Below are 16,207 nucleotides of genomic sequence, written 5' to 3'. Positions count from 1 at the left end.
CATCAAACTTTTTACAGTTTCTTGAGAGCTTCTAATGCGGAACTACAGTTTACGAACCACTGACATTTCCCGTCTGTGCTCTAATAATAATAACTTTAATAATAAAACCCCCCAAGAGGTCCTCACCCCCTGGTTTGTTATATTATCCGTCCCCTGCTGCAGCACATGTGGCGACACACTGGGATTTCAAGTGTAATCATTAATCGGACTGATCAGTATGAATATGTCCTGCAAGAACACACACTGATACTGGAGCCCGGGGAAACCTAAAGAACACTAGCTGGTAATTATTTATTATTTTCTAATTTAAATTGATGGGTTTCTAAGCAGAAAGCATTTTATTGTGTAAATTTAACTAGAAAGAATATAAAATGTGAAATGAATCTAGTATTATTACACCTTATTTTATCCAATTCCTTCATTATCAGTACTACATGTTATCCTGTGGGATCTTAAACATTTTCCCATTTAATATTAAAACTAGTTTGCATGTACGATCAATCTATCCCTTTATTTTGCATTTACTATTTATTTTTCTGGTTGGTTATTTTCGCATTTTACACGTTACTACAGTTACTCTGCAGTAATATCGCTAAAAATGAAATGATGAAATGAGAAGGACAGACGAGGGGGAGCAATGGGACAGGGTGGGAGGACACTTGATTCCCAGCAGGATGTTCTGCTTGATAAAATGTCTCATCATGTCACTTTTTAAATGCTTCTTAAACAGCCATCGTCTCTTCGGACTGAAAAATGAAAGCCTTACAGCTCGCTCTCGTTCTCCTGATCGCCTGCAGCAGTGGTAGGTCTGCTTCACAAACTGGCTTCTCTTCTTTTTATCTGTTTAATTGCTCTGTGGAATCGCAGATAGTCAATCCCAAAAAAAAAAAAAAAAAATGCAATAATATATTCGGTAAATTTGATCCATGAGAATTTACTATTTATCTAAGGTTTGATTAGTTAAGCAACCAAAATAATTGGCATTACACAAAATCTCTTTCTAAACACGTCCTCCGCAAACGTTTGAGTTTATCTGCAACAAAGATTTTATGAAGTTCAATATCCACATTATTTCTTTTTTATTTCACGTTAAATTTCTATACTTCTATTTTAATTTTAATTTTTTCTGAGCAAATCTTTATACACACTCCTTTTTTCCTCCTCTTGTCTTTTTATGTTGTGTTGGAACATTTTGTCGTTAAGCACTGACACATCCCGATGATGAAAACTAACCTAGAGTCACCTCTTTTCTTTTTCTTTCCAAAAGTGACAGGAAAAACGTTGAAGGACAACTTGTAAATGAATGACTGTGTTTGTGTGTTTTCCAGCAGAGGCTCTGCGGTGCAACCTATGTCCAGTGTTTGGCCGCTGCACAGTGGAGACCTGCAGGGGACTCACAGACGTCTGCGGCCGTGTCGTCTCTTTACGTCACAGTAAGTCGTCTTTTCTTTGCAGTGAAATGACGACAGAGCCAGACTACAGCTCTCTCAGTCTTTGTTCCGACTCCAGCTCCTATTTTTGCATTTCCCAGTGAATTTAGATATCTTGCCGTGAAGTTTAAGGCTGATTTATTTTTGTGACCGTATTGTCAGACAGACTTTGTGACATTGCATCATATTTTCCCCCCTGTGCACTGCAGGCTATTCTCACAAGAAGTGCCTGAGCCGAACGGAGGTCTTGCATTTAGAGTCCAATTTGAGCTTTTACATCTTTAAGTGTACCACAGACCTGTGCAACTGAGGACGATGATCTGAAACAACGTGAACTCTGTTCCAGCCATTGCGATCAAAGTTTAATGCCTGGTGTCTAAGTTCAATAATAAAGAAAAGGAAGAAATAGTTTGACTCTGCATGATTTTTTTCAGTATAATTGCTTGTATGTCAACTTTAACAAACTTCGTTGTAGTACCAGGTACAGTGGACACTTAAATATATGCTTTTGACAATTGAAGTACTGTGTAAATAATATATTCGCGTGTATATGGTATTGCCGGTATTCCATGGTGGAAAACTAAAGGAGTATAACATGGAAAACTCTGGAAGAAGAAACCAGAAGAAAGCAACTGCTGTTTTCCAACAAAAACACAATATAAATGTGGCCTCATTCTACAGAAACAGGTCCCCTGTCAATGAAACCTTTAAAGCTCTGCTACTAAAAAAAAAAGTTCTTTTAATTACTCTGCTTTTCTGTCACAAATATTTTGAAACTTCAGGTTTAATCTGGAAAACGTGCGGCGGTTTTACAAGCGTTTCTTAAAGTCAAACCTTCATCAGACAGAAACTCTAGTATATCTGGGTCATAACAGTTTAGTTGAAAGCGAAAGCAAGTAAAGAAATGTAAATACAACATGAATTTCTCAACAGGAGGGTTGCACATGGGTAAACAGGTTAATTCCACTTTTGATTCACCGATGGGAAGTCTGCGATGTTGCAACCGGTCATGACGGATAACTGTTTGTCTGGCAGAGCCTCCTTCACAACTCTCATTATGTATTTATGCATTCAGTAAGTTTTACGTGTGTACCCTGGTTGCGTGGTATATACACCCAAAATGGTTTTTTGAATAATTTTTATAATTCTCAATGACGTGATTGGTGAATCTGAATAAAATGAAGATTTTGTCCCTATACAAGCTTTACGTCAAAAACCTGAAGCAAGATTTTTCAAATATGCATTATTTTATTATTTTAATATCCTGACTTTCATGTGACTTCTTCATAACTCATCATTTTCAGGCACTTTACATAATCATAGAGCAACAGCTCTTACAATGAGCAAATGCACAGTGATAAGTAAACTGGGACTATCCTGACTTGCTTCACTGCAGTAAAGTCAGTGATGTTGCAACTGGTCCTGACCAACAACAGTCAAAAGTCACTCTGTAAACAAACACTTTATGTATCCGTGCTTTACACAATGTCACAAGTTCTTCTGTTTTAAAGTTGCATTATTGTATCACAAAGAAACTTACTCTTAAAGGTTCGGTGTGTGTGATTGAGTGATATCTAGAAGGGGATCTCAGCAAAGGGTTTTAGTTTGTCCAGTAAAAAACATGGCGGCCTCCACAGAGAGGACCCCCTTGACGTAAATATAAAGTATTTAAATATATTAATATTTCTCAGGTAAAGAAAACTACAACTCATAGAATTTAGATGAAACAAACCAGTGAAAACATCACTGGGATTATTTTATATTCAATTTCTTTCAATAGATCCCTTTCACCTAAATCTTCCACACTGGACCTTTAAGTAACATAATTCTCTTCACTTAGACTTGTTCTAAAGATCTGAAGAAAAACAATGGGACTAAAATAGCTATATGAAATACAATTCAACAAAAAATGATCTCATTTAAAAAGGTATTTGTTCTTGAACACCATCAAATGAAAGCACAGGTAAAAAAAAGGGACAGTTTTAAATTTAAAGCTACACAATTCAAATTCCAAGCAGCAGCTAGTTATAGGCTATTAGCTGCATCTAGCAAATAGCTGCTAAGGCTTGAGCATTCCTCCATTTCCGCTACTACCCATAGATTCAATTGATAAATGTATATAATATCCGTCCCTGAGTTAAGTTATACACCCGAGTCGTGAAGTCGGAAAGACTAAAACTCAAACGTCCGGTCTGCTTGTGAGACATGGACATAAAAAGCTACGAGAACGGGTTATAAATTGTGTTAATTGGTTTAAAAGTCCCCAAAATCTCCGCTGATTGTCCCGACTCTCTCTCGTATGGTTATAAAAGTGACCAACAACCACTTCTACCTGTTGTCTCAGCATCATTGTCTATATTCCCATGTGCGCCATGAGTTTCTGCAGCTGATCCTTCTCTAATAATGTGCAATACTTTCTGAAATCCACACGTCTAAAGCCGCATTGCAACACCTCTGCCGCAACAACAGTGACTGCGAATATCAGTGCAGAAAAAAGGAAGCAGAGGCGGTAAAACAGGAACATACACCTTCCTAACAAATTCTTCTTTCAGAGAAAAGGAAGCTGATTTTGACTGCAAATCTCAAAAGTGCGTCACAGACACAAAAACAGAACAAACATGCAGTGCACACATTCAAACAATTTAGAACAAATAAAGCAAACGAATATCTGGTTAAAAGAAATATAATTCTAAAAACAAAGCCATTTTATAAAAATGCATCCAGAGCTGTGTTTCTATCTCTACTCTTAGCCTGGTTTGCGGAATGGAGATTGAAATTTTACATGTTAGAAATCAATTCTAAGAGCCACTGCGATGAGATGAGACGGCCGTGACACGATCGTACTTTTTTGGTGAGATGTCTTTTGCACAAGTGGGCGAATAGTGAGCTACAGCACTCAAAATGGCCTGAATGAGAGTTTGTATGTAATTGAATGAAAGGAGTGATCCGATCTGGGCGATAATCCTGATTGGGGATATTGTTTTAACGTCTACGGAGCGCCAAAGATCATTTCTGGCCTCATGGCTGCGCTGCAGAACCTGAAAAACGAATGCCTGAAATTACTTTTTTCTGAAAAAAAAAAAAAGACATTTAAAAGTTTATGGCAGCGAGACAAGTTCTCAGTGAGGCTTTATGGATACTGAGATTTGTGGATCGTCTGCGTAACATTTCAGATTTGGGAATACCAACCCAATTCCTATTTTACAATTTGGGTTAAATTTAGCAGGAGCCTAGTTGATGAGGATATATTTGACCCGTTGTGGGAATGTGGATCAAATGGCAGGAAGACAAGTCTTTCAAAGTCGTCATTGAAGGGGAAGTTGAGAGAAAACAAGTGGCTGCCAGGCAGAACAGTGACTAAGGCTGCGAGGAATGTGTCTGCACAGGGGTTATTGCACAACACTGCATTTAACTAACGTTATAACTCACACTCGCTATAATTAGATTTGTCCTTATTTTGAGTTTTGGACATTTCGATTCGCTCTCACGCATCACATGTTACCGCAGTCGGGCCATTGACTTCACTGAGATCCGTGCTGTGTCGGCTTGTAGTTAAAACACAAAATACACAGGTTGACACAGTCGTAATAAATCAGGCGCGTTGTCAACTCCGATTGGCAAAGGCTCGGTCATGTGATCAGCTGTGAAATCAGGTACCGTCGCCGACGGTCCCCGACCAATCACAGCGCGGGGCGCGGGTTCTTAAAAGAAGAAAGAGGAGGATGCAAAACCAGAACACTTCTGGTGAACACAGGGACAAACCAACGAAGCATCTGAATAACAAGGTAACAACCCATCTCTGTATGATTATTACTTCTGATGTGTACTTGATGTACTGTGACGTTAATGCAGTTTTATTAACTGTCCTCGTGAAAGCTGTTTTTTTGTACTTTTGACTGTTTCAGCCTCATGCATCTTTCCGTCTATGTAGAGAGGCTCTTACTGTTTTCACTCCAAAAAAAGATAAGATAGACTTTATTAATCCTGAAGGAAGTTCTTGTGCCAGCTTGCTCTGATATTACAGCAGCAGAATATATAATAGAGCACAGAGAATAGTATAATATATAGTATAAAGTGGATCAAAACGTAGAACCGGTGCATACAGAAACAACAATAAATGAAAGTAAAATAAGTACCTGACCCTGTTAGATTCCTCTCTCTGTATACATCAGCAAGTCTCATCCCAACGGAATGAGTTCAGCTCATAAACGATCACAAAGAAATGTTCCTTCATAGTCCACCTGTGCATTCTTTGTCTTCCAGAATTCAAAATGAAAGCTGCCGCGTGTGCCATCCTCGTCCTGCTGGCTCTACATCAAGGTATTGCTTTTTCTTTCATACACAGAACAGAGAATTCTCGTGTCTACCTCTGTCGAGGCAGAAACCCAACAACCAACCATATAAATAGAGCCGATAATAAATACAAGTATGTTATTGTATATTGTTGTAAGATGGGAGGGAATTAAGGAAGTAACACGCTTTTTAATGCACTTTGTGAAGCGTTGATTGTTTTAAATAAGCTTAAAAACCAGGTTAAGTATTTCCCAAACAGATTTACCGAACCCATCATTAAAATAGAATAGTTTGCACCATGCAACAATGTCCTTATACTTGTTACCAGTTAGATTCATAGCCAATACATACTCTCTGAGCACTTGGTGGACACACGGATTCACATCTGGTGACTGCGGAGGACACCGAAGTTCACCGTCATGTTCGTGAAACCAGTTTGAGACTTTTACTTTGCGACACGGGGGGAATCATCTGGCTGGATGTCCCTGCCGCCCCCAGGGTTCTGTACTTGTCTGAGGAACCTGATGTGGTCTCGGCTGTTGTAGAGGATCCGGAATCAATGTTGGACGTGTCGCTCATTTTGAAATTCGTCCAAACGTTTTCCTCTGTTTTTTTGGGGGGGTTTTCGCCTCCACTCTGAGTAAAAATCCCAGAGGATCAGCCCTTTCAGAAATACTCACACCAACAATCATGTCACAGTAAAAGCCATTGGCATTCTAGTTTTCTTTTCTTTTTCAGAAATTCTTGTCAAGAGTGAGGAACAGAGGTAAACGGACTATGATCGATATCCAATTTTACACTTGATCCTCAAACTTGAATTAAATATATGTTAAAATACATTTAACAAAAAAAAAACTACTTTAAATGATCAAATCTACTGGTTCTTATAAACGACAATACTTTTGATAGGTATTAATAAAACAGGCTTTTTGCAGATATCAGTGTATGGACAATCTTCCCTTTTATAATTTGCTTTTTTTGACATTTTTCACATGTGCAAATGCTCATAAATATGTGTGTGTTGTTTCCAGCTGAGGCCCTGACGTGCAACTACTGTTACTCTAAGGGAAGTAAACTCTGCACCTCCACCACCACTCAGACCTGTTCAAGGAGAATGGACGCGTGTGCCACCGTCATACTGCCAGCCCCACTAAGTGAGTAGGCCACCGGATAGATTGTTGTTGAATTGATTTAACCTCACTCTCCGTGCTTATTAATTCTGACCAATATATCAAATGTCAAAATATAAATTTAAACTGTGTCAAGTTAAAAGACTGTGAAACTGTGTTCTGTGCTTTTAAAGGTATATAACTATATATTGGTATCTCGTTTTAAATACATGATGAAACATTAACATCTATACAATAAGGGCCTGAGTGTGTGAAGCTGTTAACGTGTCCACTTTGTTCTCATTCCAGACAATTCATTCCGCTCGTGCATGAACATGGCCATATGCAAGGGTTACATCCAAACACCGGGCGTGATCGCCTCATGCTGCAGCACCGACCTCTGCAACAGTCCTCACCTCAGCTTGGCGCCATTATGATGTTGGATGATCCATTTCTCAAATTTAAACCATTGACGAGTGGCACTGCTTAATGACACTAGGTGGCACTAGAGCGCCGTGAAGCTGGGCCACCACTGGCAGTGTATGTGTGTTTTTTTTATGTGAAATTATTAAAAAGACTGAAACCATATGACATTTTTGGCGCATTTTATCTTCTAAGCGTTGTGGCTTATCATTTATTAAAGTCATTTTCACCTGTGGATTATCTGTTGAGCTGAACATTTGCAAATGCGTTCCATTTTTTTTTTTCAGTCCCGAGCAAAGATCAGAGGGAATAGAGATAGATGTGTTCTCCTTTGTGCGGGCTGCAGCTCTCTGCTTGCACGACTTAGGAGCTGATGCTTTGGTTAAGAACAATTTAACATCTTAGGAATACCGTGTGTTAAACCAGACATGGTTAATTAGGGAAAATACCGTCCAAATGTTCTGCAAAGACAAATCAATCAATCAAATTTGATTTGCAAAGCCAATAGTCACAAATAAGAGTTTGTGTCATAGGGCTTTAACAAGCTGTGACATCCTCTGTGCTTAACCCTCAACAAGAGTAAGGAAAAAAAAGATCCTCAGAGAGAGCCACATGTGAGGGATCCCTCCCACAGGCCGGACAGAAGTGCAATAGATGCCACATGTAATGGAGAACGTCAGAACAATAAGAGTAATTACAGAATATCCTACTGTGTATTCAAGCATATTAAAGTTGTCAACGCGTGGGCGTGCACGGAAACACGGATGTTTAAGTGAACTCATGCAGGTTCTAGACCACCAAGTAACAGTCTGATTAGATCAAATATTAACCAACTATGTATTCTCAGGAAAAACTTTGTACTAATATGTCATTTTAAAGGTCCAGTGTGTAAGATTTAGGTGAAAGGGAACAGAAATTTAATGTAGAATAATCCTCATGATGTTTTCACTGGTTTGTTTCATCTAAATTGTATGAATTGTAGTTTTCTTTACACCAGAAAAGACCCTTTATATTTAAATACTTTATATTTACATCAAGGGGGTCCTCTCTACGGAGGCCGCCATGTTTTTTACATTAGTCCAGACTGGATAAACTAAACACCTTTTGAGTTTCTATGACAACTGAAGCTACCACAGGTTCTTTTTCATGATTGGAAGAAGAGGGTGAGGTGAGGGGTGTTCAGCTGCAACATGCAACTTCAACACTAGATGTCACAAAATTCTACACAATGTACCTTTAAACATTTTATTTGTTTTTACAATTATATATAAAGGGGTAGACACTTCATATTTCTTTGTCTGGCCACATATACATGACTTTAAAATGCTACCAGAACCGTCTATCTCTCTTTTCCTTCTTTTCCACCCATCTCTCCTCTCTTCCCCATTTTTCTCCACTCACTTTAACCAGTCGAGGCAGGGAGCCGCCCACATTGAGTCTGGTTCCAACCTCCCAGTTGAGTTTTTTCTCTCCACAGTCGCCAAAGTGCTTGGTCATTGTGGGAACTGTTGGGTTTCTGTATTATTTTTCAGGACTTGACCTTAACATGTGTGATGCCTTGAGATTATGGATATTATTACTTGGGGCTTTACAAATAAATATAACGGTTCGGAAGTTCAAAAATGGAGTTCTTGAAGGAAAGGGTTGCTCGCGTTTATAAGGTGTCACTCTGTTCATCTACATGAGAGCACAATTACTGACTGACGGAAAAAGAAAATTCCAACTACAAGTAGCCACAATGAATCCTCCTTGGCTTCATCTTTAGGGACACACTATTTCAGAATAGACCAGTTTCTCCTCTAGAATAATGGGAGTCCGTTGCGGTCACTCAAGCATGTGATCAGGACTCTCTATGCAGGTACACCCAGGGAGACCTGGGGGCAGAGCTGGAGGGAGTACATAAATCCCATCTGGCCTGTGAATGTCTCACGATTCACCGGGAGCAGGCGGAGAGAGGAAGAGGAGACGCACATCTGGAATTTGCTGCTTTGTTTGTTGCCCCTGCGACCGGCAACAAAAATAAAAGTATCAGTGGCCAACCTGGAAGCATTTTCACAGAAAGAAAATTGGGCACTGCGTCGGATGGAGCACATTAAAATGCAGTTTTACTGTTTTGCTTTTAAAGGTGTGAATGAAACAGCTGTTTGTTGTTGATCAGAACAACTCTGTTTAATTGAAAAAGCTTTCATTTCATGTTAAACTGCAGGGGCACTCGGAGAACACGATCTCCTGCCAAGGCTGATTGGCCACTTTATCACCATATCGCATGTCGAGATCAGATCCGTGTACAAAGAAATGTTCTGCAAACTAAAATATATAAATATAAAATAGTGAAATATCAATTATTTGATATTCTCTAATAGCTGTAATTGGATTTTCTGTTATCGCACAGTACCTGAAAGATCATCCATTAAAAATGTATTTTGATTTCTATAATCCAGATCATTACTAGGATCCACAACTAAATTGTTCATAGATATCTTTCTAAAATATATTTCTAATAGAAATATCTGAATTATTTCAATTTTTTGTGTGATTTTGCCGATTAAACACAAACAAACAAATGCCGATAAGGTTTTTCGTGATGAGCAACCCTAGTAACAGAAAAAACACATTGTTCTCGATACAAACTTTCATGAGGAGTGTGGCTAGAGAGAAACGAACCCCATAAGGTGGACTCCCTCCTCCCCAGCACCCACTCAGCAAAACCACAGGAAAACCAACCTCCTCCTTTATGAGATGCACCCAATTAAGCGGGGCTTCCCTTCAGTAACAAGTGCCTAAGAGCAGTGTGGAAATACCATACAGCTGTCTGCGTGAAGCCTGGAGGACCCCACGCTGAAAGCTAGGATTCCACCAGCACACACGCAGAGAGGAAGACACGCACGCGAACAAACAATGGAAAAAAAGCGTAATGGGAAATCTGCAGCTGGATTCCTGTGTTGCTGTTTTTTTAAGCAGCACATTACTATGTCCAATACTTATGATTAATTATACTGAATTGGAAGGAGGCTTGTGTTTTAAGGAAGTTTGGTTTATTGGTTATTGATCCATAAAGTCCAAACCTGAGAATATGTTCCCAACTTCACCGCAGCATTTTAAATCCATGAAACTATGAAGCAGCTATATCATTCCTTCAGCTTAAGGATAGGATGGTCTTATTGTTTGAAAATTTATCAGCTTTTAAAGTGATATGACACAGTCACTGCCTGTATAACCAACTGCTTTTAACAAATTCAGCTTATTTTGATAGAAATAACAGCATATGGTCGTACTAGACCCCAATAACCTCAGTGGGCAGGGACACAATCTAATTTTGGGGGGTTCAACAAGAGCGGGAGATGATTAAATGTTTATTTAAACAAATGGGAAATAAATGAGACGCCTGAGAAAGATCATAAGTAAAAGCCAATAACTTTTATTTCCCTGATATTTAAAGAAGCTAAAACAATTGAATTACTGAGGTCACAGAGATAAGTATAGGCAGCGTTCTTACCGTGGGGAGATTCTATTGCAAACCAATAGACACCACCACGTGAACGCACTGATCACTGCAACTCAGGACACACAATAACACTTCAAGTGACCGCCACCCTTTCAGGCCTTCCACGCCACATGCTAAGTGGTGTTCAGGATCACAAGAAAACATAAAAAGAAACATTCAATACAATTATTAAAGGTGTAGCAGTCCAACAGGAATGTGAAGCGTGAGACGTCGGACCGACGGTACAAAACAAAAGCAGAAAGTAGTAGACAAACACTGGTAGAGTTAAAGCAGCAGTCTGGCAACAATCGACTACCTCTCAAGCATACAGAGTATATTTCAATCTGGGTCGGGACACAGTGAAAGAACTGAATGTACAAGAAACCTCATTAGATTCTCACACAGAAAAATCAAACACACACACACACACACAGCAGTCTACCAGGAATCAGACAAAGAGGAAGTAATTGCCACCACCTGTCCTTTTAAAGGCGGGGAGCTCTCTAATCCCACCTACCAGGGCGGTGCTCCAACTCCTCATCTGTATATTTTGTTGTTCCATCCTGAAGTTATTTGTTGTACATCGCAGCGGACGACTTGTGAATTTCGCATTGTTTGCTGACAATCCGAAGAGCTTAGTAATGGATTATGTTGCTCCACAGAAGAGCTCATTAGCCAGCTACACTGGTCTTTTCCCCCAGGCTGTATTTATATCTGACGCAGGTGCGATCAAGCTTGTGTCCATTTTCCCCTAATCAACATCTAACGTGATGATATGATATATTGTGAGTAAAGGAAGTTTGAGTATTTTGTTTATTTCACAGTTTGTCTGGAAAAATAATAATAATACAAGTAAAAATATACCAACTCATAACAAAAGTGTAACTGATATGAAGCCAATTTATTACTTTGGGGGTTAACGACGACAATTTAGACACCTGAAGTGTATATCTCTGATTTCCCTTGTTGACCACCACAGCACATGTCACACTTTAATTATATTCCTCACAGTAACTGGGGGATGTATTATTGTAAGGGATATATAAACCATTTGGGATTTGCTCATACTGGAGGATGTATATGGAAGTTGTCATGGTGAGCAGACGGTTCGTAAGATGTGTGTCAGCGTTGAGCGGCAAACATTTCATTCTTTCCTCAGCCAGCGTCATGTAGTCTTTGTGTGCTATTCGCTCTAGCCTGTAGGAGCAGACTCAAACAGACCATAGATAGATAGAAAGATAGATAAATCAAGATAGATAGATCAAGACAGGTAGATAGATGAAGATAGATACATAGATAGATGAAGATAGATAGATGAAGATAGATACATAGATAGATGAAGATAGATAGATCAAGACAGATAGATAGATGAAGATAGATAGATAGATGAAGATAGATAGATAGATCAAGATAGATAGATAGATCAAGATAGATAGATAGCTAGGTCAAGATAGATAGCTAGATCAAGACAGATCGATAGATAGATCAAGATAGATGGATAGCTAGATCAAGATAGATAGATAAAAAGATCAAGATAGATAGATAGCTAGATCAAGACAGGTAGATAAATAGATCAAGATAGATAGATAGCTAGATCAAGACAGGTAGATAAATAGATCAAGATAGATAGATAGCTAGATCAAGATAGATAGATCAAGATAGATCTAGATAGATAGATAGATAGATCAAGATAGATACATAGATAGATCAAGATAGATACATAGATAGATGAAGATAGATAGATAGATAGATGAAGATAGATAGATAGATAGATGAAGATAGATAGATAGATAGATGAAGATAGATAGAAAGATCAAGATAGATGGATAGATCAAGATAGATAGATAGCTAGATCAAGATAGATAGCTAGATCAAAACAGATAGATAGATAGATCAAAATAGATAGATAGCTAGATCAAGATAGATAGCTAGATCAAAACAGATAGATAGATAGATCAAAATAGATAGATAGCTAGATCAAGATAGATAGCTAGATCAAAACAGATAGATAGATAGATCAAAACAGATAGATAGATAGATCAAAATAGATAGATAGCTAGATCAAGATAGATAGATAGTCAGATCAAGATAGATAGATAGCTAGATCAAGACAGATAGGTAGATAGATCAAGATAGATAGATAGATAGGTAGATAGTTCAAGATAGATAAATAGATAGATAGATCAAGATAGATAGATAGATCAAGATAGATAGATAGATCAAGATAGATAGATAGATCAAGATAGATAGATAGATAGATAGGTAGATAGTTCAAGATAGATAAATAGATAGACAGATCAAGATAGATATAAAGACAGATGAAGATAGTGGAAAGCCTAATTCACACATAACACAAGAAAAAGAGAATTCACTAAGAGAAATAATTAAATACATTCCTCTTCATTTTAATTCCTATACATTTAAACAGGGTGTTGCACTGTTAATAACTGGTATCATTGCACAAATAAACTGTGAACAATGCAGTATTGTGTTAGTGCAAGTAGTCAAGTGGAGGGTGGGCCAAGGTCAGTGTCCACATTGTCAGTGTTCAGTACACTGACCAGTCAGGGTTGTTATTGTCCTCATTCAGGAACACCACAGACCCTCGGAGCAGGAGTGACGCAACACCATTCTTTTGCTGTTTTCGTGAATGGCAGCGGAGAGGTGGAGTCAACGCGTCGGTGACGGGTCGATCTGAGGTCTGCTGTTTACAGGGCTCAACTTCTATTGATCTCTATCCAAACAACATCGCCAGGGTCAAAGTTTTTGTCTAATAAAGCTTCTGCGTTCATTCAGCTGCTGTTGGCTTTTGTAATTGAACTGTATTTGACATTTTGGGGAGAAAAAGGATGAGTATTAGCCCCAGCAAATTGGCACACACGGCTGAACACACAATGAGTCAATTACATCGTCATAGTGTGTTGTTTTTATTTGTGAAGTAAGTCAAGCTCTCAGCAGGGAGCTCAGAGGGATTTTCTCCTTCCTGTTGTGAGTGGACCACCAGAGCATCAGCTCCCAAGAGACTCATTGCATTAACACCCTATTTTAGGAATACCCCCCCCCCCCGCAGATTCAAAACAAAACAGAAAACACTCTCGATATTTGGGTCATTGGCTCCATGTTATTTTTTTTCCGGTGGGTGTACTGAGAGGGATTCAGTGAACTGGGTCAAACACAAGACATTCAGTTGAGAACCCTTGCTGCCTTTTAGTCCGTGGGATTTTACACATAGCTTCGTAATGAACCTGACTCTTTATGAATCAGAGGTAAAAACTCTCAGCTGCAAAAGGCCCATCAGGCTCATAAAGACGCAGTTCTATAAAACCAAACAGGGAGCAGCACCACAGTATGAGTGTGTTTGTAAATGCAAAGCGGCTGGGAAATATAGGCATCTTGTTAACACTGCGGGATTCTCCAGCAGCGCAAGCGGGGGCCCTTGTGCCAGGCATGAGAGAACCGGCAACCCCGAGGAGGATCTCTTCAGAGTTTCCAAAGCGTCATGTTTTCTTCTTTCCCTAGGCTAGGAAACTAGCGGTGCCCTGCCTGCTTATGAGAGATATGTTTGTGGTTACTTTAATAGGGGAGTCCATAAAAATGCTGTTGTTTTGGAGCTACCAGTGAAAACTACAGCTGGGATTCCCTGGAAAACATATCGCCTGCGTCCCCCCCCCTTGGTTACACCGAGGAGAAAGCACTCTCCCTCTCCTGGAAAAGGTTCTACCTGTGTGTAAAGTCACGGATTCCCCAACATTAATGTTTCCTCTGCATTAATATAACAGCAAGAGGTGTGAGATAGCTCCAACATCTGGCCCTAAATAAAACTCCTGGAAATATGCCATAAAGCTTATGAAGCACTGTAACATAATGAGTGTTGCTGAAGTCGTGGCAGCACTGTTGTTAATACATTCATATAAGACTCGTACTGTAGCTGTCATCACTCCCCAGTGCTCTTGTGATGATGGCTCCCGGTTTCATTGTCAAGTTTTTTATGGATTTCTAACGGAAACCTTTAGTTGGGTTCAGATAAACGAGAAAAAAACTCACGGTGTTTGCACACTGTGGTAAGATAAATGATCAAACAACTAATTAAATGTGCAGCCATCCCGGTTATAACATTAGCTTGAGATAGGGTACGCTCTGGACAGGTTTCCAGTGGTTCGATCCCAGTTTTCCCCATTCTACATAACAAAGTGTCCTTGGGTAAGACACTGAACCATAAATATGCCTAAACAACTGCAGCTCCCTCCTGGCTGGTCTACCTATCCTGCAGCTCATCCAGAAAGCAGCAGCTTGACTGGTCTTTATCTTACCCAAATTCACTCACACTACTCCGCTCCTTTACCAGTAGCTGCCTGCATCTGTTTCAAAACACTAGTACTTGCGTACCATGCTGTGAACGGATCGGGTCCAGTCTACATCCAGGTAATTGTCAAACCATACACCCCTAGCCCGTCCACTCCACTCTGCATCTGCCAATCGGCTTGCTGCTCCCTCACTGCGAACAAACCACCAAACAAGATCCCGACTGTTTGCTGTCCCGTCTCCTAAATGGTGGAACGAGCTCCCCGTTGCACTAGGACAGCAGAAAGTCTGCACATCTGATCTTCATCAAGTCAGAAACGTAGACCAAGTGTGATTTGCTTGAACTATAACACTGTTGTACCTTGTATTGTGAAACAAGTTGTTTTGAATTCTGTAAAATGTCTTGATAAACCTTATTCCCTTCATGATGATGTTCAGGATTCCAGGCCCAAAATCACAATGCAACCTCTGCAATACTTCTGTATTTGGATACAGTTTTCACATTGGTATGCCGTGTCCTTTTCACACCATGTACAGTGCTGCTTGTTTTTCCCAAACCAATTATCAAGCTGCTCTTTGGCAAACTTCAGGTGCAAGGGGAAGTTTGTTTGGCGAAATGATCTGAGTATTGTAGACTCATAAACACAGACCTTTGCCAGCTTGATTCCTTTAAGCCTTTAGTTGTTACACTGGGTTTCTTTTTTTCTCTCATTTAACATCCTCTGCCGTCGGACTCAGACTGGTGCTCACCTCCGGGGAGTGTAGCCACAGAACTGAACCGTCTCCACGCACAGACAGTTTGTCTGACAGTAGACTGATGAATTTCTAAACTCTTCAACACATCAACAGTTCCTCATTCTAACTCCTCTGGGATCTCTATTTTGTGAAGCATGTTCACGCTTCATGTTGTGGTTTTTATAAACCGCAGTAGCTTTAACACACACCTCTCAGGTTTCTTCGATCGGACTCCAGGTTTGCTGACTCCTGACACAAGTTATCTTTTGCTGATGTCATTAGCTGAGAGACTGTTTATCAAGATAGATAGATTGATAAAGATCGATAGATAGGTAGAGATATATAGATCAAGATAGATATATCAAGAAAGATAGATAGATATATCAAGATAGATAGATCAAGATAGATATATCAAGATAGATAGATAGATA

At 39.4% G+C, this 16,207-nt stretch overlaps 1 protein-coding gene and 2 long non-coding RNA genes across 3 annotated transcripts; 2 read left to right on the top strand and 1 right to left on the bottom strand.

The window, feature by feature from the left end:
• The first annotated feature begins 17 nt into the window (after positions 1-17).
• Positions 18-1,838, top strand: LOC109640059 (uncharacterized). Its single transcript, XR_002203466.2, has 4 exons — positions 18-283; positions 731-802; positions 1,329-1,433; positions 1,640-1,838. It is a non-coding gene; the product is annotated as an uncharacterized lncRNA (long non-coding RNA).
• A 2,931-nt stretch (positions 1,839-4,769) lies between these two features.
• On the top strand, positions 4,770-7,420 carry LOC109640057 (lymphocyte antigen 6D). The gene is made up of 4 exons (XM_020103850.2): positions 4,770-5,215; positions 5,694-5,750; positions 6,755-6,877; positions 7,142-7,420. Exons 2-4 carry the CDS (start codon positions 5,702-5,704, stop codon positions 7,267-7,269), a joined length of 300 nt encoding a protein of 99 aa, XP_019959409.1. The 5' UTR covers positions 4,770-5,215; positions 5,694-5,701; the 3' UTR covers positions 7,270-7,420.
• On the bottom strand, positions 7,142-11,406 carry LOC138406978 (uncharacterized). The gene is made up of 2 exons (XR_011240370.1): positions 11,257-11,406; positions 7,142-9,256 (listed from the first exon to the last, which is right to left on the bottom strand). It is a non-coding gene; the product is annotated as an uncharacterized lncRNA (long non-coding RNA).
• Positions 11,407-16,207: the final 4,801 nt, after the last annotated feature.

Source organism: Paralichthys olivaceus, chromosome 24, assembly GCF_024713975.1.
Source record: "Paralichthys olivaceus isolate ysfri-2021 chromosome 24, ASM2471397v2, whole genome shotgun sequence".
NCBI lineage: Eukaryota > Metazoa > Chordata > Actinopteri > Pleuronectiformes > Paralichthyidae > Paralichthys > Paralichthys olivaceus.
This window is presented reverse-complemented; position numbering and strand designations above follow the sequence as displayed.

Bases quoted from the DNA above. Each gene is read 5' to 3' on its own strand.
- LOC109640057 (XM_020103850.2), top strand. From the start codon at position 5,702: ATGAAAGCTGCCGCGTGTGCCATCCTCGTCCTGCTGGCTCTACATCAA. The intron at 5,751-6,754 runs GTATTGCTTTTT...TGTTGTTTCCAG, and splicing joins CCTGCTGGCTCTACATCAAG to CTGAGGCCCTGACGTGCAAC. The intron at 6,878-7,141 runs GTGAGTAGGCCA...TTCTCATTCCAG, and splicing joins CATACTGCCAGCCCCACTAA to ACAATTCATTCCGCTCGTGC.